Here is a 27,148-nt window from a genome sequence, read left to right as displayed (position 1 = left end):
TTGTGTCGTTCCAGAGGCAGACTATTTGTCTCCAGGTCTCCAAAACCAGCTTCTCCATTTTCCTGGAATAAGGCCCTAGATTTCAGTGTGAACAATCCTCTTTGTATAGTTATTCTCAAGTTAAAATTTAGTAGATTATATATAAGACATTATATTCTTTTAACAGAAAGCATTCTCTTTCCCCATTTGTTTATTATGATTTAAGATTTCCTTTTATCCATTATATACATAGAAACTCCATTGCAGAGACTAAGCTTGTATCTTTCTCTTACTATTTCACTTTGGGAATTTAACATTGATGGGAATGAAAACCACCACCTCTGCAAACCCTGACAGTTTAAGAGCTTGTCTCCTTCGTCAAAATGGCTGTACATCTTTTTTTCTTTTCTTTTTTTTTTCCTTTTCTGCTGGCATCCTTAATTCTTACCTGACAGTAATGTCTAAGTCTGCAAAGTTCTTTGGATAAAACATACAGGAAAGCCACAAGTGAATTTCTGTAAAATTTCTGTACATTCATTTCTGACATTTGCTTGTTGTTATTTTAGTTTTCTGAATTGCTAAGAGATTCAAATACCATCATGTTTTACAGACCCCCCTTAATAGTAAAACAGGCAGCTGTATTTCATGCATGGAGCTCAAAAACAGGTGAATTAAAGACCTATTGGCTCTATGGTCTCTGTTCCCTCTTTTCAGTTCTTAGTTCACAATAGACATTGCCAAGGCTGGCACTAAGTTTAAGTAACATGGAAATGTTGGGGTTTGGAGCAGTCAAGAAAGAATTTTTGCGAAGTCTTCAGTACAAAGAGGTGGTCTTATTAAAGCACAAGGACAGGACCCATGGACAGAAAGAGCTGTACTGGGATTGTGAGGAGCAACTGATTATATCTCTTATAGATATAATCTATAAAAGAGGGGGAGGGGGTTAGGGATAGTTTAAGTCTCTAAGGAATTTTGGAAGGAAGGTTTCCAGGCCCTTGAGGGGGCTAGCTATTGTTAGGAAAAGATCCTTTATTACAGTCTAGTAAAACCTCAATCACGAGACCCTTCAGATATGCATCAGTGGGCCATATGCTTGGAGGATGATTGCTAACATCTATTTTGGGGGGTAGAGATAAAGGAAGTTTCCAAAGGAATTTTTATATGTCCAAGTAGACTCATAGGATCCTGGGGGTTTGGGCTAAGGTTGCCATTTGCCCCTAGCAAAGTATTAACATTGAAGCAGGTGAGTTCCTAGAGGAATGCCACTCTGCCAGTTTGGAAGACTTGTCAATGGGCTATAGGCAGTAAGGAAATTTCTTTTTTTCTTTTGCCTTTGTTTCCCACATCACTATCATTGTTATCATGATGACTTCCAATCTTGATCTTTCCTAAACTCCATATTCCTTACATGTAAGCCCACTAGAATCTTCACTTGAAATATCCCAAAATAAATGGTTTCCTTTACTTAGAAAACTTGTTCCTCCTTACAGTAGACAGCCTCCAAGATTACTCTCGATGATCCTATCTTCTCTTAAAGAGTGTACGTTGGCTGCTTTGCAAGGATTTTTCCTCATTAGAGTCAGTTTATACATTTTTTGAGCAGAAAGAAGCAGAGATGTCACTTGAGGATGCTGAATTTGATCATCTGAATAAGGTCATATCCATTATTGACTCTCAGTGCTTCTGTCGCTAGGCTTTCTTGTCCACCAAAGCTACCTACTACCAATTTCTGCATCTCTAACTATATGCTAAATCTTTTCCAGTCTCTCCTGACTCCAAATCCTCCTTCCTACTCTTCGATCTCTGCAGGGAAGTTCAGGTGCTATTTCATCACTAAAATCCAAAATGGCTGGGGCATCTGGGTGGCTCAATTAGTTAGTTGGATGTCTGACCCTTGGTCTCAGCTCAGGCCATGATCTCAGGATCATGAGATCAAGCCCTAAAACAGGTTCCACACTCAACATGAAGTCTGCTCAAGATTTTCTCTCTCCCTCTACCCCCAACCTATGTGCACACATGTGCTCGCTAAATAAAAATATAGGGATGCCTGAGTGGCTCAGCACTTGAGCATCTGCCTTCGGCTCAGGGCATGATCCTGGAGTCCTGCATGGAGCCTGCTTCTCCCTCTATGTCTCTGCCTTTCTCTCTGTGTCTCTCATGAATAAATAAATAAAATCTTTTAAAATAACAATAATAAAATAAATAAATAAAAATATAAAAATAAAATAAAATCAACTCCAAAAATTGCTCCCTCACCCTCATCTCTACTTCTAAATTTCTTTCCAGACATAATAACCAAATGCAATGTGTGGTCTGTGATCAGATATTGGGTTTTTTGTTGGGGGGTGGTTGGATACTGTTTTGAATAAACCAGCAATAAAAGATATTTCCAAATATCTTAGGCAATTAGGGGTACGCTGAATATTAAGGAATTATTGTGTTCGTTATATAATCATATTGCAGTTATGTAGTTTTTAGAGACATACACTAAAGTTGAAGTGAAATATAACATACACTTTAAAATACTCCAGTAAAAAAAAAGGAAAAGAAAATATAAGAAAATGTTAACAGTTGTTAAATTAGGTGAAAGGCATACTATCTCTATTTTTCTTATGTCTGAACTGTTAAAAAAAAAAAAAGAAAGAAAGAAAGAAACCAACAAAATGGAGTCACTTGTGCTAAGCCCCACATCAGAAAATCAGGACTTTATACTAACCTAACTACAGTTTCAGCCTCTCCCACAAATGTGACTTTTAACTGGTCAATCTGGTATTACCTGGATAACACCAGTGAGCTAATCCACTCAACAGATCCCTTCCATCCCCTATAGGAAAGTAACCTTATCTGAAACAATCTATTCTTTGCTAAAAATAAAAATTTCCCTTTACCACCCCCTTCTGCCTATAAAAACCTTCCATTTTTGCACAACTTCTCAGAGTCACTTTCTATTTGTTAGATGAAATACTGTCCAATTAACGATTGGTTGAATAAAGCTAATTAGATCTTTAAGTTTATTCAGTTGAATTTAAACAGATTTTTATAACTCAAAATTTTTTGTTTCTACCTTTAAAAAACTGAAGCACAGATTAAGCGACTTGCTCAATATCACAAACTACAAATGGCATAGCTAGGATTCTAATCCAAATTTGGACCTGAAGGAAATATAGTATATTCTAATGATGATCATTGAATGCTTTTTCATTTTCCAAAAAAAATAACTTTTAAAAAAAGGAACTTGGAGGTCTATATTCTGTGAAAAATTTGATACTGCCAGAATTACATGAAAAAAATTGAGTCCTTCCATTATAAAGCAGTAAAATTTCAGTGGTTAAAGAAAGAAAAGGAGGGACACTTGGGTGGCTCAGTGGTTGACTGTCTGCCTTTGGCTCAGATTGTGATCCCAGGGACCTGGGATAAAGTTTCACATCAGGCTCCCTAAGGGGAGCCTGCTTCTCCTTCTGCCTATGTCTCTGCCCCTCTCTCTGTGTCTCTCATAAATAAATAAATAAAATCTTAGAGAAGAAAGAAAGAAAGAAAGAAAGAAAGAAAGAAAGAAAGAAAGAGAAGAAAGAAAGAAGGAGGGAGGGAATTAAATAGGAGGTAAATCTGTAATGTTTTACTGGACAAACACAATGTACTTTTTCAAATGCCTGTTATCAGTCTGCTTAACAAATAGTGTTTTTCAAGTTTGCTAACCTAAGACTCCTCACTCTCTATCCCTTTTCCAAGGCTGAGCATTATGAGATCTCATGTCCTCTATCTGAGATTCAAGTCTCCTCTTTCCTATCTGAGGGTTCAGGTAGGAAATCAATTCACTCTGCATGCCCTCACACACACATGAGGATATCTGAGTACTAAGGAAATGGGGTGGTAATCTTTAACTCTCCTCCTTCCTTCCCACAATGCAGTTCTCATAATAGCAACATCTTTTAAATTGTGAATCTGTGGTCTTCTCTTGCAACAAGACTTAGTACACTGCTGACATAACTCATTTTCAAGTCTTATTCTTGCTTTGTTTGAAGAAAAAAACAATCCAGGAGAACATCTGTCAAATTTCAAAGGAACCTAAAAATACATGTAAAAGTGGATTAAGAATTTTAAGGTGAAAAATCATTAACAACCTGAATTACACCAATGGGTATGGTATTTTAGGTATTTTAGGTATTGCTAGTATTTTAAATGTACAAAGTCATTAGAATCCATGGCCCATATTCCATTTTCTTTCAAGTTGCTCTATTTCTGGAATATAATCAAACATTCAGTAAAAAATGACGAAGTTTTACAAAAGAGTTTGCAAATGTGTAACTAACAAAAACAAATGTCACAAAGACTTCACAAATGGCCCAGATTATAACTAAAATCAATTCAAATACCAAATATTTAAAACATATCCTAAAAGGTAAACTATTCAAGTTTTACTTTACTTTCTTTTATAAACATTAGAACTCTAATGAAAACAGAAGGTAGGCCAACAAATTACTTTAAGTTCCCTTCTAGTTCTTGTCTAATATAACATAATCATAGCATAGATATACTTTAAAGCAATATAAACATTTAGACACAACTCCAGACTACTTGGCAATTGCAATTAGAGATTTTACTCTGGTAAATATACTTGTCTGTACCATGAAAGGTATTAACAACACTTTCACACAATCAAGCAGTCTCCAGGACTTTTTAGAAGTAAATTGCCAATCAAAAAGTTAACAGCAGTGCACCTATCAGAATGGACAAAATCCAAATGCTGGAAAACAACACAAACTCTCATTCATTGCTAGTGGGAATATAAAATGGTACAGTCTCTTTGGAAGACAATTAGGTGTTTTCCTAAAGCTAAACATACTCTTCCCACATGATTCAGCAATTAGACTCCTTGGTATTTAACCCAAATTAGATGAAAACTTGCATCCACACAAAAACTGGCATACAACAATAGTATCTTTATTCATAACTGCCAAAACTTGGAAGCAACGGAGAAATCCTTCAGTAGGTGAATGAATAAACAAGCTAGCATAACCAGACAATGGAATATTATTCAGTACTTAAAAAAAAAAAAAAAAAGTCCTTTTCCTCTTACCAAAAATAAAAAAAAATAAAAAAACTGGGGAACCTGGGTGGCTTGGTTAGTTAAGCATTCAACTCCTGATTTCAGGTCAGGTCAAGATCACAGGGTCATGAGATTGAGGCCCACATTGGGGCTTAGGATTATCTCTCTCTCCTTTTGTCTCTCCCACCACTCACAGGCACAATAAATAAATAAAACCAAAACAAAACCAAAAACCCAGCTATCAAGCCCCAAAAAGACACAGAGGAACCTTAAATGCATATCACTAAGTGAAAGAAGCTAATGAGAAAGGCTACATACTCTAAGATTTCAATTATACACTTTCTGGAAAAGGCCAAACTGTGGAGGCAATAAAAAGATCAGTGGTTGCCAAGGGAAAAAGGGGAGGGAAAGATGAATAGATGAAACAGAGGATTTTTAGTGCAGTGAATCCATTCTGTATGACACTATAATGTTAGATACACATCATTATACATTTGTCATAAATCAACAGCAAGGAAGGGGCACCTGGTAGAGCATGAGACTCTTAATCTTGAAGTTGTGAGTTCAAACCCCACACTGGGCATAGAGCTTACTTTAAAAACAAAAACAGAAACAAAACCCATAATGGAATGTACAACACCAAGAATGAACTCTAATATAAACGATGGTCTCTGGGTGATTATGATGTTTCATAATAGGTTTATCTATTGAAATTAATGTACCACTCAGAAGTGGGATATTGAGAATGGAGGAATGTGTGGGAGCAGGGAATACATGAGAACCCTGTACTTTCTACTTGATTTTGCTGTGAACGTAAAACTATTCAAAAAATTAAGTCTAGGGCAACTCTCTCAGGTCCCTCCCTCTTGGAGAGCTTTGTACTATCACTCAATAAGCTTTGCTGCCCATCAAAAAAATAAATAAAATAAAAATTTAGTTACATTTTTTTAAAGTAACAGTAATCTGTTTCAATGATCTCAGATACCATGAAAAAATTATAAGCATGTTTTCATATCAGGAAACATACATGGTCAAAAGGAAATTTTCTGTGGTTTTATTTTTTAAAGGGAGCAGGAGATTGACTTTATTCCCAGGAACTGATATTAATACCTACCTCTAACAAAAGACAAGAACAAGCCAGCTTAACACATATCTAGTTCTTGTTCTGTTTACTGCTTGTTCTCTCTGTGCTATAAAACAATTTAAACTTAGTAGATTTCAGAATGACAGCATCCCACAGGTCTTGACTATGTGAATCTGAAAAATGTCAAACTCATTAGCTAAAAGATTTTGATGGCTATTAACTTCCCAGGGAGAAAACTTATATACAAACTAAAAAGTCAGCATAAAGAGTTTCTCAAAAACAAACAAACAAAAAAAAGTATCTCCTCTAACCTATGGTATCAAAACAATCTATTATTATAGAAGCAAAATGTCTGCAGTATATTATGAACTAAATGTGTGTATCCTCCCCCAAATTCATATGTTGAAGCCCTTAAGCTCCAATGTGATGGTATTTGAAGATAGGGCTTCTGTGAGATAATCGGGTTAGATGAGGCCACAAGAATGGGACCCTCATTATGGTATTAGTGCCTTTATAAGATTAGACACCATGGGGCACCTGGGTGGCTCAGTCAGTTAATCATCCAACTCTTGATTTAGGTTCAAGTCACGATCTTGCGGTCATAAGATGGAGCCCCAAGTTGGGCTCTGTGCTCAGTGAGGAGTCTGCTTAAGATTCTCTCCTTCTCCCTCTGCTCCTCCCCCCGTTTGTTCTCTCTCCCAAATAAACAAATAAAGTTTTAAAAGGAAACAAAAGGGGATCCCTGGGTGGCTCAGCGGTTTGGCGCCTGCCTTTGGCCCAGGGCGCGATCCTGGAGTCCCGGGATCGAGTCCCACATCGGGCTCCCGGCATGGAGCCCGCTTCTCCCTCCTCCTCTTTCTCTCTATCATAAATAAAAATAAATAAATAAATATTTTTTAAAAAAATAAATAAATAAAAGGGAAAAAAAAGGCACATCAGAGAGTTTGCCCTCTCTTCTGTGTGTGTGCACAAAGAAGAGGCTATGTATGCACAGTCAGATGGCAGATGCCTGCAAGCCAAAAAAAACCTATCTTACCAGCACCTTGATCTTAAACTTCCAGAACCATGAGAAATATATTTCTGTTGTTTAAGCATCCGAGTCTATGGAATTTTGTTATGGTATCTCAAAGAGACTAAAATGTAAAGGAAACTAAAAGCAATTCTACTGGCTTGTCCCAATTACAATCTAGTCTAAATGATGGACTCTTCAGACCCATGACTTTCAGATTTATACTAATTTTTTAAGTGAATTTCTTATACAATGGATACAAATTCACAATAGAACAAGAAATAAAAGTAAAAGTTAATATACTAAGGTAATCAAAAACTTCAATATTTTGTACTGCAGAAACAGCAAATTCAGAGGCACCTGGGTGGCTTTTGTACTGTAGAAACAGCAACTTCAGGGGCACCTGATTGGCTGAGTGATTGGGTGTCTGCCTTTGATTCAAGTTGTGATCTCAGGGTCCTAGGATCAAGTCCCACATCAGGGTCCCCTCAGGGAGCCTGCTTCTCCCTCGGCCTATGTCTCTGCCTCTCTCTCTCTCTCTCTCTCTCTTTCTCTCATGAATAAGTAAAACCTTAAAAAAAAAAAAAAAAAAAGGAAGAAAAGAAAAGAAACAACAGCTTCACAATCCAGGATCAATCTCCCATCTCCTATCAGTTGCTTTGCTTCCTTCTGTTCCACTCATGTGCCCATTTTGTTTTTTACTGAAAATCTGAACTGAGTAAGTAGCAAGAAGATGTGGCAAAACGTAAACTAATTAATTTTGATCCTCCTAAGCAACCTGAATAATGAAAATGAAGCCTTATGGACGCAAACATGGTAAGTCAGGTGTTTTAAACATTTTTAAATCTGGAATGGTGAAGTGAGTCAGTATAAAAGAGCAGATCTGTACCAAGAATTAAATTGTAGTGACCGAAAGAAGCCAAGGTGAAAGGTGTTTGCATTTTTCTCCTGTGTTACATGACCCCTTTCTTACAAAAAGAGATTTAGTATTCTTGGCTAAAGTAAATCAGGAATTTAATCTAATCTTAAAATGAATATGGAAAGGTGGGTGATATGATCTACTCCCCTGTAAGTAAATCTACCTGAAACACTCTACAGCTACATCATTTGGCAGCTACACTGAAGTAGTTCATGCTTCAGATTGCTTAAGATGTTTCCTTAAAAAAAAAAAAAAAAAAAAGCTTCACATTTAGAGAAAGAATAAAGAAGTAGTTTCCTTTCTGGGAGTACCTGGGTGGCTCAGTTGATTAATCATCCAACTCATTTTCGACTCAAGTCACGACATCAGGGTCATGAAATTGAACCCCGTATCAGGCTCTGTGCAGGGCATGGGGCCTTCTTAAGATTCTTTCTCTCCCTCTGCCTCTCCCCAATGGGTGTGCATATAGACGTGCTCTCTAAATAACAGACAGACAGACAGATATAGTTTTCTTTCCAAATATAAATCAGATTTTATGTCACAAACCCAATCAAAACCTTTCACTGGCTCCTTGCTATTACCCACAGAATAAAGTCCAAATGCACTAGCAGAGCATTCTTGACATCAGGTCCCCTTTACCTTACTACATCTCACGTGTCTGAGAGTGACCTTGCCAGTCTCTAAACTCCATACACATTTCAGTATTTACATGTCTTAAAGTTGTTCTCTACATAGTACCCCGTATTCTGCTTGTGGAAATACTACCTTCTAGACCAAACTGAAATACTGTTACATCCTAATAACTAAAATTAATTACAACTCATTGACTAGGCTTTATATTTTGCTTTTAATTCTTATCATTTACATAAATGTTCACTTACCCCAGTAAACTACAGGCTCCTTGTGAAATACATACCATCTTATTCATTTTATATTCCCCCAAATACTATGGGCACAATAGTTTGCACACAGTTTAATGAATACAGGAATGAATGAAAGAATGCATACTTATTTCATCACCTGATTAAAAGGAATAACTCTCCATCAGCTATAATTCAGTTTGCCCACCCAGACAAGAAAATTAATGATTATTAATGATTTCAGGGTTCTGGGGTCCTACATCTGGTTCCTTGCTCAGCAGAGTCCCCTCCCCCGCTCATGCTATCTCTATCTAAAATAAATAAAATCTTTAAAATAAATAAATAAGGGTTCAAAAAACTAAATTTTCAGTTTGTACCTATGTAATTAAGAAAACATAGTAAATTTATAAGGGAAATAAACAGCACTGCCAACTTTGGACTGTTTCTTAGAAACCAAAATGAAAAAATTCATGCAAAACATATAGGTTAAGAAAGGCAAAGCAAATTAATCAATCACCCTTTCAGCCACAAAATAATACTTGTTGGTTGGACTAATTCTCAGAAACAATGACAGGATGTATTTACATGCCACTTCAGTATTTCTGTAAATGACTAAACTCAAGAATTTAACACGTTTTAAATTACAAATCTTTACCTCACAGGAATATAACAGAAGAAATAAAATATATTTTTAAGTAAACCTAGGATTTTCTCTAGTTAGGCTTAGAATTCCCTCTATCACTGGAAAATCAAAACGATTTGGATCTGTTAAGCAGCTATTTATGCCACAAGAGGAGCACTGATATTTAAGATATTTCCAAATTACACTCTTTAGTAGTAGAAGCTCACTGTTACTAGTTTTCATTCTATCAAATTACTTTTTACCCAGTAACTCACTCATCATCTGTGTTCTTGTAATTTTGGGTAGGACTCCTATCTCAGTCAGCAAGAGAAAAAAAAAAAAAATCCAGCACACTGAAATGTTTACTTCTACTGAATACTCCAAGCAACACATTAGCCTTAACTTAATGAAAAAAGAATTTAGCTTTTTCTCAAAGAACGATTTGTGGCCAGTTCAAAGATGTAAGTGTGGGAAAGTCTCCGGAAGCAATTACAAAGTAAAAAAATATCCCTTATTCCCCTTCCTCTGCTGTCCTACTGACAGGCCATAAACCTCTCTTGGGAAAGAGCATATATGCTTAGTGTAGCATCCAACTCAAGTCCATAAATTAACAGTTATTTAAAATAAATAAAATAAATACTATTTGAGAAACAGAATTACTTAGAGGTCATCACCAGCTTAAATTCCTAAGTCTGCAATAGGAGAAGCCCTGATCCTGTGGAACTTAAATAACAATAATAAAGAAAAATAAGAATGAGAGAAAACACAAAGAAAAATGCCACAGTAGCTGTACTAGTTAATAAAGACCATTAAAAGAACTATTGGGGGGATCCCTGAGTGGCTCAGCAGTTTAGCGCCTGCCTTCCGCCTGCCTTCCGCCCAGGGCGTGATCTCCTGGAGTCCTGGGGGCGAGTCCCACATCAGGCTCCCTTCATGGAGCCTGCTTCTCACTCTGCCTGTCTCTGCTTCTCCCTCTACCTGTGTCTCTGCCTCTCTCTAGCTGTGTCTCATGAATAAATAAATAAATCTTTAAAAAAAAAAAAAAATACTATTGGGCTGGGATGCCTGGGTGGCTCAGTGGTTAAGTATCTGCCTTCGGCTTACATCATGAGACCAGGGTCCTCGGGTGGAGTCCCATATCAGGTTCCCTGCAGGGAGCCTGCTCCTCCCTCTGCCTGTATCTCTGCCTCTCTGTGTGTGTCTCTTATGAATAAACAAATAACATCTTAAAAAAAAAAACACACAAACTATTGGGCTGGCTATAAAATGTATGACAGGAGAGTAAAGGCATAAAACTTACGGAGAAGAATAATTATTTCATTATTTGCAGGCTCAAAGAAGAATATGTCTCACATATACAGGAGTTCAAAAGAAATAAAACTCCGAGGAAAGTTCCTACCACCAGTCTATTTGTGAGAACAAAACAGCCCAAAAAACTACATAAAAACTTGTCAAATCAACCTCTGAGTAGATTAAAAATAGTTCTCATACAATGGAGTATTATTCAACCTTTATTTTTTTAAAGATTTATTTATTTATTTGAGAGAGAAAGAGAACTCAAATTTGGGGAGGGACAGGGGGCAGAGAATTTCAGACTCCCCACTCTGCAGAGCCCAGTGCGGGGCTTAATCTCATACCCATGAGACCATGACCTGAGGCAAAATCACAAGTTAGATGCTTAACTGAGCTACCCAGGTACCCCTTACTCAGACTTTAAAAAAAAAAAGGAAATTTGGGGTGGCTAGCTGGCTCAATTGGTGGAACAAGCATCTCAGGGTCATAAGTTTGAGCTCCACACTGGGTGTAAAGATTACTTAAAAATAAAATCTAAAAATAAAAAATAAAATAATAAGATAAAATCTAAAAGGGATGCCTGGGTGGCTCAATGGTTGAGTGTCTGCCTTCAGCTCAGGGCATGATCCTGGTCCAGGAATCAAGCTCCACATCAGGCTCCATGCAGGGAGCCTGCTTCTCCCTCTGTCTATGTCTCTGCCTCTCTCTCTTTCTGTGTCTCTCATGAATAAATAAATAAAATCTTTAAAAAAAATTAAAATAAAATCTTTAAAAAAAAATAATTCTCTCCTCAATACAAGGTACTTAATGAGAAAATAATGGTGGCTACATTTTAAAGAAGTCGTATCCTCTATGCATAATAAAACAAAAATTGCAAACCTTTCAAATCCCCATCAACAGTAAAATGGATATGCATATCGTAACATATTCAAATACTGATATACTCGACAGGTATGGCAAATTTTTTCTATAAAGGGCCAGATAATAATTATTTTAAGTTTTGCCAGCCAACTAATCTCGGATGCAACTATTTAACTCTGCCCTTATAGAGCAGAAGCAATAATATACTTTATTATAGACAGTGAAATTTGAATTTAAGTTTCACAGGTCATAAAAAATTATTTTTAACTTTTTAAAAATGTAAAAACATAGCTCACTGGCTGTACACAAATAGCCAGGGGCCATGGGGCACCTGGGTGGCTCACTCAGTTAAGCGACTGACTTGATTTCCACTCAGGTCATGACTTCAGGGTTGTGAGATTGAGCCCCACTTCGGGCTCCACACTGGGTGTGTTGTCTGCTTAAGAATCTCTCCCTCTCCTTCTCCCTCTCCCTCCACCTCTCTTTCCCCCTCTCCAAACAAACAAATAGGCAGGGGCCGGATTTAGCCCGTGGATCATACTTCGCCTACTGCTGCTCCACAGCAATATGAATGATCTACAACTATATACAACAATGCTGAATTTCATAAGCATATGTACATTTGACTTGGGTCATAATCTCAGGGTCCTGGAATCAAGCCCTGTGTTGGGCTCCCTGTTCATACTCTCTCTCTTACTGTCTCTCAAATAAATAAGTAAAATCTTTTTTTTAAATCTCTCTACCCAGGAACTCTTTCAATCTAAATCTGCAAATCCAGAACACATTGAGAAGAGAACCAAAAATATATCTTCAATTAATATGGGTTTTTTTTTAAGTTTTTATTTATTTATTTAAGAAACCCCCCCCCCCCAAAAAAAAGAAATCCCTACACCCAGTGTGAGACTCGAACTTACAACCCTGAGATCAAGAGTTGCATGTTCTTCCAACTGAGCCAGCCAAACTTTTAGAACACCTCATACTGGTCATTTGGTTTCTCTCTTTTTTTTTTAAGTAGGCTCAATGCCCAAAGTGGGGCCTGAACTTACGAACCCAAGATCAAGAGTCTCATGGTCTACTGTCTAAGCCAGCCAGGCATCCCTCATATAGGTCATCTGAGCCCATTTAAATAAACTCCAGCTGGTAAACTCAATTGCTGCTTTATCATGTGATGTCTCGTGACATAAAAAAAGTAACATCTTACCAAACAGTTGCTTTCCAGTCCTTCAGAGAAGCAGAAATATATCTCATGAATTATCATCTAAATTCTCAAAATTTTTCAATGAATTTTGTAAAATTTAGTTACTCAAAAACTAGAGAACTATAGCAAAAGGAAATCTCTTTATAGAGCTTTAAATTTTCCAGAAAATGGTGTTTCTAAATTCAAAATATCAAACCAAGTATTTAGAACTTCTTTTTGGATAAGAAATTTCTTATTGTTGAGTAGCCAACTTTGTTTTCTGAATTAAAACTTTCAAAAGAACATTTTAAACATTAGTTGCTTCCAGCAGTGTGTGTTAGGAAGCCAATATTCTATTGCCACCTAGTGTAGTAAATCAGAACTACTACTGCTTATAGTTAGGACAATAATGAAAAAAGACAAACGAATCCTGGACATTGGAATAAATCAATGTTTTCAGTGTCTTCTATTCATATCTCATAACCTACACATTTCAAGACCAGATATTTTTTCACATTATTTTTTTATACTCAGGTTAATTTCTTATTATTTAATATTTGCTGTCTGAAATGTTAGAGTTAAGCTCTAACACTGGTCAAAAAGATACCGCTTTTTATCTTTTATTGTAAAGTGACCAATAATATACTAAAAAGTATGTTACAGAGCAAGATCTTTCTATGTTACATAATAAACGCAGAAACCCTACTGCATATACAAGAAAGCTCAAAATTAAAAAGCATTCTGAAAAACTTAAAATAAATAAAACTAAAAAGTTTTCTGGCTTTTTCAAAAGAATGAGTTACTAGAATACACTCCAATAGGTAAATTTCAAACAGAAGCTGGAAATGCCATTCTTTGACAATAAAAAATTATTACCAACGGGCAGTCAACTGAAGTCACTTTATAAACTTAATAGTAAATGTACTTTTAAGCTTCCACTTTTATTATAAATACTTTCTACAAAATTTTCCAGGTTATTTAGAAACTAGGATCAAGTTGTGCTTTTATTTTTTTTAAGATTTTATTTATTTATTTATTCATGAGAGACATAGAGAGAGAGGTAGAGACATAGGCAGCGAGAGAAGCAGGCTCCATGCAGGGAGCCCGACGTGGGACTCAATCGCAGGACCCCAGGGACCTGAGCTGAAGGCAGACATTCAACCACTGAGCCATCCAAGGGCCCCCAAACTGTGCTCTTAAAATAATATAAACAAATAATTAAAAAGCAAAAACACACACCACAGTTCTCAAAACATTAAACTATTAGAATACTATAAAAGATTAAGTAGGGTATTCCTCTGCAAGAATTTAACGTCTACTTACATCATACCCAAAAAACATCTCAGTAACATAATGTTCATTAAAAGCCTCTGAAAAAAGCTTTCACAAGGGCTAAGTATACCAAATTCCTAATACTGAAAAATAATACTCAAAAATCACTCAAGATCAATTTTTTAAAAGCCAAATGCAGGAAATTATGTACTATATGCCCCCTCGTGTTTTTTTTAAATAAATTTTAAACTTTATTTTATTTTAAAGATAGAGAGAGGAAGAGAGCACAAGTGGGGGTAGGTAGAGGGAGAAGCAGACTCCCCACACCAAGCAAGGAGTGCAGACAAGGGGCTCAATCCCAAGACCTTGAGATCATGATCTGAGCCAAAGGCACATATCTAACCGACTGAGCCACCCAGATGTCCCTCTTTGTGTTTAAAAAAAAAGAGAGAGAGGGCAAGCCCCGGTGGCGCAGTGGTTTAGCACTGCCTGCAGCCCAGGGCGTGATCCTGGAGACCCTGGATCGAGTCCCATTGTCAGGCTCTCTGTATGATGCCTGCTTCTCCCTCTGCCTGTGTCTCTGCCTCTCTCTCTCTCTCTGTCTCTATGAATAAATAAATAAATAAACTTAAAAAAAAAAAAAAAGGAGAGAGAGAGAGTTGGTGATGGGGTTCAGAACATGCTAACCCAAAATATAGCATCTTCGCATACAGCTTCTTGAAAACTAAAGTAGTTGGAGAAAAGGAAGACAGGAAAGTCACTCTGATCTTCTCTCCCACCCCTTCTCCATGAAACAGGTCATAAAACCCAAAAGTGAGAGGTGCCCTCCCTACACCCAAAAGAAAAAAGCATCCTCATCTCCAAAGACAGAGACACCAAGGAGAACCCTACAAACAGGCCTAGATATGTTTTCCTCAGTTTACTACAATTAACTCTCCATCAAATTCAAAATAAAATATTCAGGTCTGTTTCTTTGGGTCTTCATTTCTTTATGAAAGCTCCCGTCTCATGCAAAACTTGTATGAAATGAATCTGTATGCTTTTCTCCTGTTAATCTGTCTTTTTCAGTTTAATTTTCAGACATGGCCAGGAACCCTAAGAGGATCAAGGAAAAACCTTTTCTTCCCTTACACTGACTAAACACAGCATATTGTCCATGTCAAAAGAAAATTCCTGGAAATTAAAAACATGACCAAATGAAAAATTCAATTACAATGCTAGAAGATATGGGGCACCTCGGTCCCCTGCATGGAGCCTGCTTCTCCCTCTAATTATGTTTCTGCTTCTCTCTCTGTGTCTCTCGTGAATAAATAAATAAAATCTTAAAAAATAAATTCTAGAAGATAAAGTTGAGGAAATCTATGAAAAAGAAAAAAAAACAAAGAAATGGAAAATAAAGAAAAATAAAAGAAAAACTAACGATTCAGTCTAGAAGCTCTAACATTTGAAATCAGAATGCTAGAAAGAGACTAGAGGGGAAAAAAAAAATCATCAATGTAGGAATACAACTTTTCCCAGAACTAAAGATCCTAAGTCTCCAGATTCAAAGGGTCCACAGTGGCCCAAATATAATGAAATAAAAGAAAACCACACACCAAGGATACTCAAGAAAATAAAAGATAGAAAATCCTAAAAGTCCACAGAGAAAAAAGCCACATTCGATGAAACAATGCCTTCAAAACTGAGTCAATTTCACAACCTAGAGATACATTCTCAACCAAACTAGCAATTAAGTGTGAACTAGAATAAAGACACTTTTTCAAGACTTAAAAAGAAAAAAGTGACCTCTCCCATACCCTTTCTTAGTAGCTACTTGAAAACAGGCTTCAGACTCTTGAGAAGAGACACAGAGTAAGCAGAGACCATTGAGAAGATAGCGCTACTCTAAGCGTACATCTTGGATGTTCAGGTGATGCTCTGACAGCCATTCTGGCCCTAAAGACCAAGTCAAGAAACATAAAAGAAGGTCCCAAAACAGTCAAATCCCCATCCAGGAAAAACATCATCGTGACTGTAATCAACCATATTCCTGAGGACCCCCTATGCAGGGTCTAGAGGGAAACAACTAAAGGCAGGCAAATTATTTTTGTGCTGTCTCTGTCCTTTCTTTTCAGTTCATTGTACCTAATAAATAGGCCTCTCATTGCTTTTCTTTGTCATAGAGTGGGCTAGGAACCACTCTCAACTGCCTATAATTTGCGTAAGTTGGCACACTCTGGCTGCCTTTTCAAAAGGTAACAACAGGGATCCCTGGGTGGCGCAGCGGTTTGGCGCCTGCCTTTGGCCCAGGGCGCGATCCTGGAGACCCGGGATCGAGTCCCACGTCGGGCTCCCGGTGCATGGAGCCCGCTTCTCCCTCTGCCTGTGTCTCTGCCTCTCTCCCTGTCTGTGTGACTATCATAAATAAAAATTAAAAAAAATAAAAAAGGTAACCACAGACTTAATATCTATATTCTTCAGGAACTATATATTCCTCAAGGGCAGGGACGATCGCCGTGATGTTTACTGCTGCATCCCAAGCACAGGGCATGGCATGTATTAAGATACCTAATAATATTTGTGGTATAAATAATGCCCAAAACATTAATACCGGTTATGTCAGCATGTGGTATTATGTGTTCTTACATATCTCACCTTTTTTTTTAAGCTTTTATTTATTTATTCATGAGAGATATAGAGAGAGGCAGAGACATAGGCAGAGAGAGGCAGAGAGAGAGAAGCAGGCTCCACGCAGGGAGCCCGACGTGGGACTTGATCCCGGGTCTCCAGGATCACGCCCTGGGCCGAAGGCAGGCGCCAAACCGCTGAGCCACCCAAGCATCCCCACATCTCACATTTCTAAACCTTCTTTAATGAGACTAAATAATGCTTATCATAAATAACACTCAATATTTGTAAAAGAAAAAAATTAAATCCTTCATTCTTCAGATGAATACTGAATTACAAGACCATATTAACACAGGTCCTTTCTTTCTCATCAATCTAATTCTCAAACAAATTACAAATTTTCACGGCTTTAAAAAGTGAAACAGAACCAGGTACTTAAAATAGAAATACTTTGGGGGCAATAGTCACATGCTCAGTCAGTTAAGCATCCACCTCTTGATTTCAGTTCAGGTCAGGATCTCAGGGTTGGGAGATCAAGCCCTGTGTGGAGCTCCATACTCAGCAGAGTCGACTTAGGATTCTCTCTCCCTTTCCTTCTGCCCCTCCCCCCTGCTCATGCAAAAGCACTTTTTCTTTCTCTCTTTCTAAAACAAATAAAATCTTTAAAATAGAAATATTTTTATAGTCTTTTACTATTATAATTTTTTTCTTAAACTTACTTATTTATTTTTAGTACTCTCTACACCCAACATGGGGCTCAAACTCATGACCCCAAGACCAGGAATCATCCTCTTCCAACTGAGCCAGCCAGGTAGCCCTCAGAGCTTTTATATTTTTAAGTAACCACTACAGTCAACATGGGGCTCAAACTTACAAAACTGGGGTCAGGGCAGCCTGGGTGGCTCAGCGGTTTAGCGCCACCTTCAGCCCAGGGCGTGATCCTGGAGACCTGGGATCAAGTCCCACGTCAGGCTCCCTGCATAGAGCCTGCTTCTCCCTCCGCCCGTGTCTCTGCCTGCCTCTCTCTCTCTCTCTCTCTCTCTCTCTCTCCTCTCTGTGTATTCTCATGAATAATAAAATCCTTAAAAAAAAAAAAAAACTGGGATCAAGTCACATGCTCTACCAACTGAACCAGCCAACAGGAACCCCTTACTTCTTTTTAAGACGTATTTATTTGGGGGAGGAGGGCAGAGGAGAGGGAGACAAAGAATCTCAGGCAGACTTCCCACTGAGTGTGGAGCTCAACAGGGTGCACAATCCCATGACCCTGAGATCAAGATGTGAGCTGAAACCAAGAGTCAGACACTGAACTGAATGAGTTACCCAGGTGCCCCTAAATCTTATATTATTGATAAGTATTCTCTTATGTATAAGTTATTCTCTTAAACCAGTTTTTGTGTTGACTGTTTTTACTTGACTTTCACGCTCACAACATTATATATTACGTTAAATTACGTTAACAAGCACATGAACTTCACGTACTCTGAATATGAAAAAAATCCAAATTCAAATTCTATGTCTTACGAAGAACATACACTTAGTACCACAGAAACATTAAAGCTCATTTCTTATCTATATTTTAGGTTTTAAAGCCCACAAGATCTCTTGTCACAATCACTCAACTCTGTTATTGTAATAATAAAAACTGCTACAGGCAAAAAGTAAATGAATAAGCATCTGATCATGCTCCATTAAAACTTTATTTATAAAAATGGCAGCAGGGGGCACCTGGCTGGTTTGGTTGGTGGAGCATGTGACTATTGACCTCCAGGTTGTGGGTTTGAGCTCCACATTGGGCAGAGATTACTTAAAAATAAAAATCTTTTTTAAAAAATAAAATAAACAAAAAAAAAGGCATCAAGCCAGATTCATCCCATGGGCCATAGTTTGCTAACACCTGGATTAGAATATTATACCCATCAACTCTCCCCATATATAATTAGTGCAGGTTTTCTCTCATACTTATCTTTTTCTTTTTAAGATTGTATTTTTTTTAATTTTTTTTAAATTTATTTATGGCTCTTTCCGCCATCTTGGAGCCTGTGGAGGCCTGCTGGGACCAGGACTCCTAAAGCGACGACTATGTCTGGAAGGCTTTGGTCCAAGGCCATTTTTGCCGGCTATAAACGGGGTCTCCAGAACCAAAGGGAGCACACAGCTCTACTTAAGATCGAAGGTGTTTATGCTCGAGATGAAACTGAGTTCTATCTCGGCAAGCGATGTGCTTATGTCTACAAAGCAAAGAACAACACAGTAACTCCTGGTGGCAAACCAAACAAAACCAGAGTAATCTGGGGAAAAGTAACTCGTGCTCATGGAAACAGCGGCATGGTTCGTGCCAAATTCCGAAGCAACCTTCCTGCGAAAGCCATTGGCCACAGAATCCGCGTGATGCTGTACCCCTCAAGGATTTAAACTTATGAAAAGTAAATAAATAAAGGTGTAGATTTGTTCTCTTGTAAAAAAAAAAAAATAAAAAAAAAATAAATTTATTTATGATAGTCACACAGAGAGAGAGAGAGGCAGAGACACAGGCAGAGGGAGAAGCAGGCTCCATGCACAGAGAGCCCGACGTGGGATTCAATCCCGGGTCTCCAGGATCGCGCCCTGGGCCAAAGGCAGGTGCTAAACCGCTGCACCACCCGGGATCACTATTTATTTTTAGATAGTGTTGAGCGCTCCTTTAAGTAGGGAGCCTGATAAGGGAGCTGAATCTCATGAGCCTGAGATCAGGCCTGAGCCAAAATCAAGAGTTGGTCACTCAACACACTGAGCCACCCAGGTACCCCTTTCTCGAATGCTTATCTTTCTTTTTCTTTATTTTAGAGAGGAAGTGAGAGAGAGCATGATTGGGGGGGAGGAGGCAGAGGAAGAGAGAATCTACAAATCTACAAGCAGACTCCCTGCTGAGCACAGAGCCCAAGGCAGGGTTTGATCTCTTGAGATCATGACCTGAGCTGAAAACAAAGAGTCAGATGCTTAAGCTTAACTGACAGAGCCCCTCTCAGGCTTACCTTTTTAAGGGCAATCTCCATATTTAAGCACTATCCACTCATTCACTTATTCTACAGATTTTTACTTTTACATGCTAGAAACAGTATTCAAAGTTAAGAATAAAAAAGGAAAAAATAACAAAGTTCTGCCTTCTTAATGCTTACATTCCAATAGGAGAGTCAACAAATAAACAAGCTAATCTAAGGTAGTGCTAAGAATGGAGAAAAGTAAAGCAGGGTAAAAAGAGTGGAGGAGGAGAGGTGAGACTCTTTGAATAAGTCAAGAAAGACCTCAAAGGAAATCACTTTTAAGTAAAGAATGAAGGAAGCAAATGAGCTCAGGGAAAATTATTGCAGGCATATAGATGAACGAGTGCAAAGGCCCTGAAGAGTCAGAAAGCACTTAACAGGTTTAAATAAAGATAAGAAGATTAGTGTGGCTGGAAATGAGAAAATATGAAGAGAGAACCAGGTAGGGCAGAGGTCATATAAGGTAAAAGGACTGGATTTTAAGTTTTATATGAAGCCATGAATATGGAATGGTTGAAAGTCAGAAAGTAAGGAGATATGATGTGTGTTTTAAAAGGATCACTGCTGGGCAGCCCGGGTGTTTCAGCGGTTTGGTGCCGCCTTCAGCCCAGGGTGTGATCCTGGAGACCTGGGATCCAGTTCCACGTCGGGCTCCCTGCATGGAGCCTGCTTCTACCTCTGCCTGTGTCTGTGCCTCTGTGTGTGTGTGTGTGTGTGTGTGTGTGTGTGTCATGAATGAATGAATGAATGAATAAATAAATAAATAAATAAAATCTTTTAAAATAAATATATATATAATAATAAAAGGATCACTGGTTTATTTGTCAATTACATCTCAGTAATCCTGGGCGGGGGAGGATCACTGGTAGCTATGTCGAGAATAGACTACAGGGGCTAAGAGTGGAACAGAAAGATGAATCCTTAAGCTATTGCTTACATTTCTAGACTTCCGAAAAAAGAACTAAACAAGGGTGCCTGGCTGGTTCAGTCAGGAGAACATGCAACTCTTGATCTCAGGATCCTGAGTTCAAGCCCCAGATTGGGCATGGAGCCTACTTAAAAATAATCATTTTTTTAAAAATAGGATCTAAACATATTCCTAAATTCAAATCATAAAGGAAAAGAGAAATGGGTAAGTTAATTTTTGGCTGTAAATTTTGACTTCTGTAGTATAGGAATATATCAACAATAAACAAAATAAGACCCAACAGAATTTTCATTAAAAATTTTTGTTTTGAAAAAAAAAAAAAATTTGTTTTGGATGGAGCTAGAGTATAACGCTAAGCAAAATAAGTCAGAGAAAAACAAACACCATATGATTTCACTCACCTATGAAATTTAAGAAACAAAACAGATGAGTGAAGAAAACAGAAACAGACCCTCAACTATGGAGAACAAACTGATGGAGGGGTAAATATGTAATAGGGATTAAGGAGTGCACTTGTTGTGATGGGCACTAGGTGATATGAGGAACTGTTTAATCACTGTATTGCACATCTGAAACTAATATGCAACACTGCATGAACTATACTGGAATTAAAATAAAAACTTATGGGACGCCTGGGTGGCTCAGCGGCTGAACATCTGCTTTCAGCTAAGGGAGTGATCCCAAGGTCCAAGGATGGAGTCTGACATCGGGCTCCCTGTGAGGAGCCCGTTTCTCCCTCTGCCTGTGTCTCTGCCTCTCTCTGTGTGTCTCATGAATAAATACATAAAATCTTTAATAAATAAATAATAAATAAATAAAATAAAAAATTAATTTAAAAATTTTAATATGAAATTTCAGTGAGGGAACACAAAATCACCACCAACAGAGGGCAGTAGTGAATACAGAATATAGGTATACAAAAGATGATCTAGCTCAAGTAAGATCTTTCTCTAGAATTCCAGTAAACTAGAACAAGGAGAGTCCCTTGCAAAGTTGATAGCTAAGGCAAGAAATAGAGAAGATGCAAATACTTACCTAGAAGAACCTAAAATTATAAATATAAATCAAAAAGATAGGTTAAAATGGCAGAGTATTTATATACAATGTCATCTCCCTAACTAATAAACCCATCACTCTCAATTCACTGGTTTCACTGCTTCTCAGGAGCTACCAAAAATAGAGCAAAGGAATGGGTAACTTCATGTATCTACAAACAAATGAAAGGTATGCTTTTTGTGAGCAACAGGTAAAGCTAGAAAGGATCAATGTCTCAGCCAAGTAGGGTAGGAAAACCTCCAAGTGGGAAACAGGCTAGTAGAGCAATCAGCACATTACAGCTGGCACACAATGTGAAGGTTAGAGGGAAAGACTGCAGCTTGGGATATCTGAAACCCACAGTCTATGAATGAACGCTGGCTGTTGGCAATAAGGAGCCTAACATGTATATCCATTGCCTGTTCCCTGCCAGGAGTTATACATCTTTCCTCCTATCCCTATTGTCCCTCTTGCTCTCACTTTCTTCACAGAACTTCTCTATAGATGATTGGAAGTATGGCCACCAAATGAGATAAGGTACTACTCCACTTTTATCCTCTATTTGTTTCCCTTTGCTCAGATTCCTGCATTTTTAAAATATTTTCCTCTCTGCTCTTCTAGTCTGCGTGTTGAATTTAAATAGCTGAGACCCTATAAAGACAAAAGAAAAAAATGTTTGGACTTCTGCTGTATACATGTAAAAATGTATACTATGTTATACTTATTAGGATGGCTAGTATCCAAAAAAAAAAAAAAAAATCAAGTGTTGGCAAGAGTGTGAAGAAATCAGAACTCTTACATACTGTTGGTGGAAACGTAAGATGGAACAGCCGCTGTGGAAAACAATTTGGCAGTTCCTCAAAATATTAAAAATAGAATTACCATATGACCCAACAATTCCATCTCTGGATATATATCCCAAAGAACTGAAAGCAGGGTCTCAAAGAGATTAGCTGCACCCCTGTGTTCACAGCAGCATCATTCACAATAACTGGAATCAACCCAAGTGTCCAATGACATGAATGGATAAAGCAAGTGTCGTATATACATACAATGGATTATTCAGCCTTTAAAAGGAAATTCTGACATATGCAACATGAGCCTTGATGACATTATGCTAAGCAAAGGAAGTCAACCACAAAAAAAGACAAATCGTGTCCACTTACATGAGATACTTAGAGTAGTCAAAATCATAGAAACAGTAGAATGGTGGTTGCCCGAGGCTTCCGGGTGGGGGTGAGGTCATTATGGGGAGTTATTAATAGGTACAGAACTTCAGTTTCACAAGATGAAAAGAGTTATGGATGATGGCAAGGGATGTACAACATTATAAATGTATTTAATACTGTACACTTTAAAACGGTTAAGATGAGGGGCGCCTGGATGGCTCAGTCAGTTAAGTGTCTGCCTTCGGCTCAAGTCATGATCCTGGGGTTCTGGGGATAGAGCCCTGTGTCAGGCTTGCTGCTCCGTGGGGAACCTGCTTCTCCCTCTCCCTCTACAGCTCCCCATGACTCTGCTCTCTGTCAAATAATAAAGTCTTCAAAAAATAAATTTTAAAATAATAATAAAATGGTTAAGACAATAAATTTTTTTCTTTTTTTTAAAGATTTATTCATTTATTTTAGAAAGAGCATGTGTGAAGGGGGGGCAGAGAGAGAGGGGGAGAGAGAGACTCCCAAGCAGACTCCCCACTGAGCAGGGAGCCCACTATGGGGCTGGAGCCCAATGTGGGGCTCGATCCCACAACCCTGAGATCAAGACTCTAGCCGAAACCAAGAGATGGATGCTTAAGAGACTGTGTTACCCAAGCACCTCCAATGACAAATTTTATGTTAAGTATTTTGCCACAATTTAAAAAAAAAAAAAAAAAAAAAAAAAAGTATGCCCTGCTCAAGAGCAGAATTATAGTAAGCAGAAATAAAAAATTGTGTTATTTTTTTCTTGGCTCCTCTGCCAATACATATTAGGTACCACCATGCTATGGTCAAATTGGACTATTTACAATTTCCTGTGAACCTGTTCTACATTTTCCTGCCTCACTCCTGCTGTTTTCTTAACCTAGAATGCCTTATATGGCTGCCCCTCATTTTAGTCTAAAACATTCCACTTTCATCAAGAGCAGCAAAAATGGCACCTCCAAGAACCTGCCCAAAAGAGCTAACTTCTCTTTCTGTCCGCAGTAGCTTACTCAGACCTCTATTTCCAAATACTACAGCATCCTTGCACCATGACTGCTTGTGTGTGTGCTCTTTTACTGCAGAAGGACGTGCTCAGGGATCCCCAGGTGGCTCGGTGGTTTAGCATCTGCCTTCAGCCCAGGCCGTGGTCCTGGAGTCCCGGGATCGAGTCCTGCATCGGGCTCCCTGCATGAAGCCTGCTTCTCCCTCTGCCTCTCTCTCTCTCTCATAAGTAAATAAAATCTTAAGAAAAAAAGAAAAAAAGAGGAAGAAGAAGAAGAAGAGAGGACATGCTCAAAGCTTCCATATAAGAATCTTGTTTGTGTTTTCTTAAAAATTAGAAAGATGTTCATATCTCAGTGTTGCTTAAAAAGTAAATGAAGATTGGAACTAGATGTCATCTAGAACCCACTGTTTCAGCCCTAAGTCAAACAATCAAAGGCTTTTTCCCTTGGTACCTCAATGGGCTATACAGAAGCACAGGCAAATCTTCTGTTCTATTCCCAACTTGGCTCACACCAAGTGAGCCATGCCAGCTCTTCAACCCAAAATTACTTAGAACACTGAAGTATTCCATCCTCAGGCAGAGGACTGAAAGCAGAGAGAGCAATACTTGGATATATTCAGCAATATATTTAAAAGTAAGTAACAGAGTTTCCAAGCAATGTCTTCTTTGGGTAGCCTGCAATTTCTACCTCATAACCAAACAAAATCATCAAAATATTGTCCATCTACAGAGCAGTAGTCCCCATTGTGTGGAGTTCCTAAGACACTGCCTACACACGTGCTGTTCTTACTTCTTGGCTGGCAGTCCCTCATCCTTATCCCCCTTGTAGGCCTAGCAAACACCTCAAAAACCGAGGTAAGACGTGGACACCTGGGTGGCTCAGCGGTTTGGCGCCTGCCTTCCGCCCAGGGCGTGATCCTGGGGTCCTGGGATTGAGTCCCACGTCAGGAAGAAGTCAAATTCTCTAGGAAACCTTTTTTGACCACTTGGAGAAAATCTTTTAGATTTGATAGAAACAGAAGGCATTCAGTAGTGTTTATGGTATCAGTTAAAATTAGAATAGGAGCACCTGGGACGCCTGGGTGGCCCAGGGGTTCAGCGCTATCTTCAGCCCAGGGCCTGATCCCGGAGACCCGAGATCCAGTCCCACATCAGGCTCCCTCTGCCAGTGTCTCTGCGCCTCTCTCTCTGTGTCTCTCATGAATAAATAAATAAAATCTAAAAAAAAAAAAAAAAAAATTAGACTAGGGGCACCTGGCTGGCTTAGTCAGTAGAACATTTAATTTTTGATCCTGGGGTTGTGAGTTCAAGCCCCACCTTGGGTGTAGAGATTACGTAAAGATAAAATCTTTAAAATAAAATTACACAAAATGTCTAGGATCAGGCCTGAGCTAATACCTCTAATATTTCCATGAGACGGTCCATTTACTTTTTGTGAAATGATTGCTTTGCCTTTTTTTTTTTTTTCTGGATTCAAATCCTGTAAAAGGAACTGCCTTTTTAAAGTCTTGTGGTTTTGAAGCAAATAGCATATGAAATTTCAACACTGCCTTTAATCAATCTGTGATTTTAGAAAACTAGACTTAGACTCCCTGAGCCTGTTTCCTATTCTTTAAAATGGGTGTCCACCTAGTACAGTTCCTAACACACAGGAAAGCCCATAAAAATTGAAAATCATTTCTTTAAAGATTTTAGTTATTTATTCAAGAGAGACAGAAAGAGAGAGAGAGAGAGAGAGAGGCAGAGACACAGGCAGAGGGAGAAGCAGGCTCCATGCAGGGAGCCGGACCCAGGACTCGACTCCGGGTCTCCAGGGTCACGCTCTGGGCCGAAGACAGACGCTCAACTGCTGAGCCACCCAGGCGTCCCTGCTTCTTACTTTTTTACTGTGGCTTTCAGAAAAGTTCAAATTATATGTTTAGCGGCTGAACACCTGCCTTCAGCCCTGGGCGTGATCCTGGAGTCCCGGGATCGAGTCCCGCGTCGGGCTCCCTGCACGGAACCTGCTTCTCCCTCTGCGTGTGTGTGTGTGTGTGTGTGTGTGTGTGTGTGTGTGTCTCATGAAAAAATAAATAAAACCTTTGAAAAAAGTTGTACGTTTAGCTCTCGTTACACTTCTACGGGACAGGCTGACTCACACTGACTTCGCTCCCTGGACAGGGCTTCTCTCGGGCCAGTCGCTCACTCTCACACTCCCGTTTGCACAACCAGAGAACTCTACGACCTCATAGCTCTTTGGTTTTTAATTTTAAGCTGGAACGCACAGATTCGCCGAGGCAACTCGAAATTGCGGTCCGTCCACGCAAAGCGAGAAAAGGTGGCGGGAAAACACAAACACACGCAGAGGCAGAGGCAGAGGCAGAGGCAGAGGCAGAGGCAGAGGCAGTCCTCTCCGGTGCCTGTCGGTCAGCCCTGCCGCGGGGCTGCGAGCCGGCGCAGACAGCGGGCGGAGGCGCCCCGGCGAGCGCCCCGGGTCTGAGGGAGCGAGACGGACAGCCGCGGGGGCAGGTGTCGGGAGCAAAGCCTTTTCAGCTTCGGGGGCGACCCAGCCGAGGGCGGAGGGGAAGGGGTGGGGGCTCTGCGGCCGCAGCGGCAAGGGAGGACCGGTACCTTAAGGATGCCCCTCATCTTCGCCAGAAAGGGGCGGAACTCCTCGAGGGACACCTCCGGATAGAGCTGGCTCCGCAGCAGCTCCTCCGTGATGCCCTGGTGCCCGTGGAAAGCTTCCTGGGCCAGGCCGCTCAGCAGCCCGCCCAGCGCCTTGGAGCCCTCGAGCTCGGCCGCCATGCTGGCCAGCAGCCCCGCCCCCCGCAGCCGAGCGCGGCCCCCGCTACGGCAGCCGGGAGGGGCCCAAAGGCCTTGGGCGAAGGCGCGCGGGCGGACGGAGGCGACGTTCCCACCCGAGGTCAGCGTTGGCAGCTCCCAGCTTTGATCCGTCTAGGTTACACCGCGGAGCTAGGCATCCAGTTCCAGAAGAATCACTTTATTTATGCGGATTCCCTTCATCACGCCAGGGCCTACCGAAAGGGAAAAAATCACTTGGCGGAGATCACTGGTGATGGGGAGCTAGCCTATGAAAGTGGCAATCTGACTTTCGGATGGCTGCATCTCCTTCGAGGCCTTGCCCACCCACTAACTGAATAGGGTCTATCACTCATATCTAATCTCTGCCTAATCATTACCTGCCCACCTTTTATCCCAGAAAATTTAACTATCCCCTGATAATATAATGTGTTTGCTAGGAT

The 27,148-nt window shown here is 39.4% G+C and overlaps 1 protein-coding gene and 1 pseudogene across 1 annotated transcript in view; one reads left to right on the top strand and one right to left on the bottom strand.

The window, feature by feature from the left end:
- The window catches only part of COMMD1 (copper metabolism domain containing 1), a 174,006-nt gene extending 147,272 nt beyond the window's left edge, over positions 1 to 26,734 (bottom strand). The window contains exon 1 of the mRNA XM_077915577.1: positions 26,514 to 26,734. Coding sequence (XP_077771703.1) covers positions 26,514 to 26,690 — 177 coding nt within the window. The 5' untranslated portion in view covers positions 26,691 to 26,734. The remainder of the gene's footprint in view (positions 1 to 26,513) is intronic.
- Positions 18,755 to 19,184, top strand: LOC144323095 (large ribosomal subunit protein eL33 pseudogene; annotated as a pseudogene).
- Positions 26,735 to 27,148: the final 414 nt, after the last annotated feature.

This window comes from Canis aureus, chromosome 11, assembly GCF_053574225.1.
Source record: "Canis aureus isolate CA01 chromosome 11, VMU_Caureus_v.1.0, whole genome shotgun sequence".
Classification (NCBI taxonomy): Eukaryota; Metazoa; Chordata; class Mammalia; order Carnivora; family Canidae; genus Canis; species Canis aureus.
The sequence above is the reverse complement of the archived record's forward strand: the minus strand, read 5'-3'. Positions and strand labels throughout refer to the sequence as shown.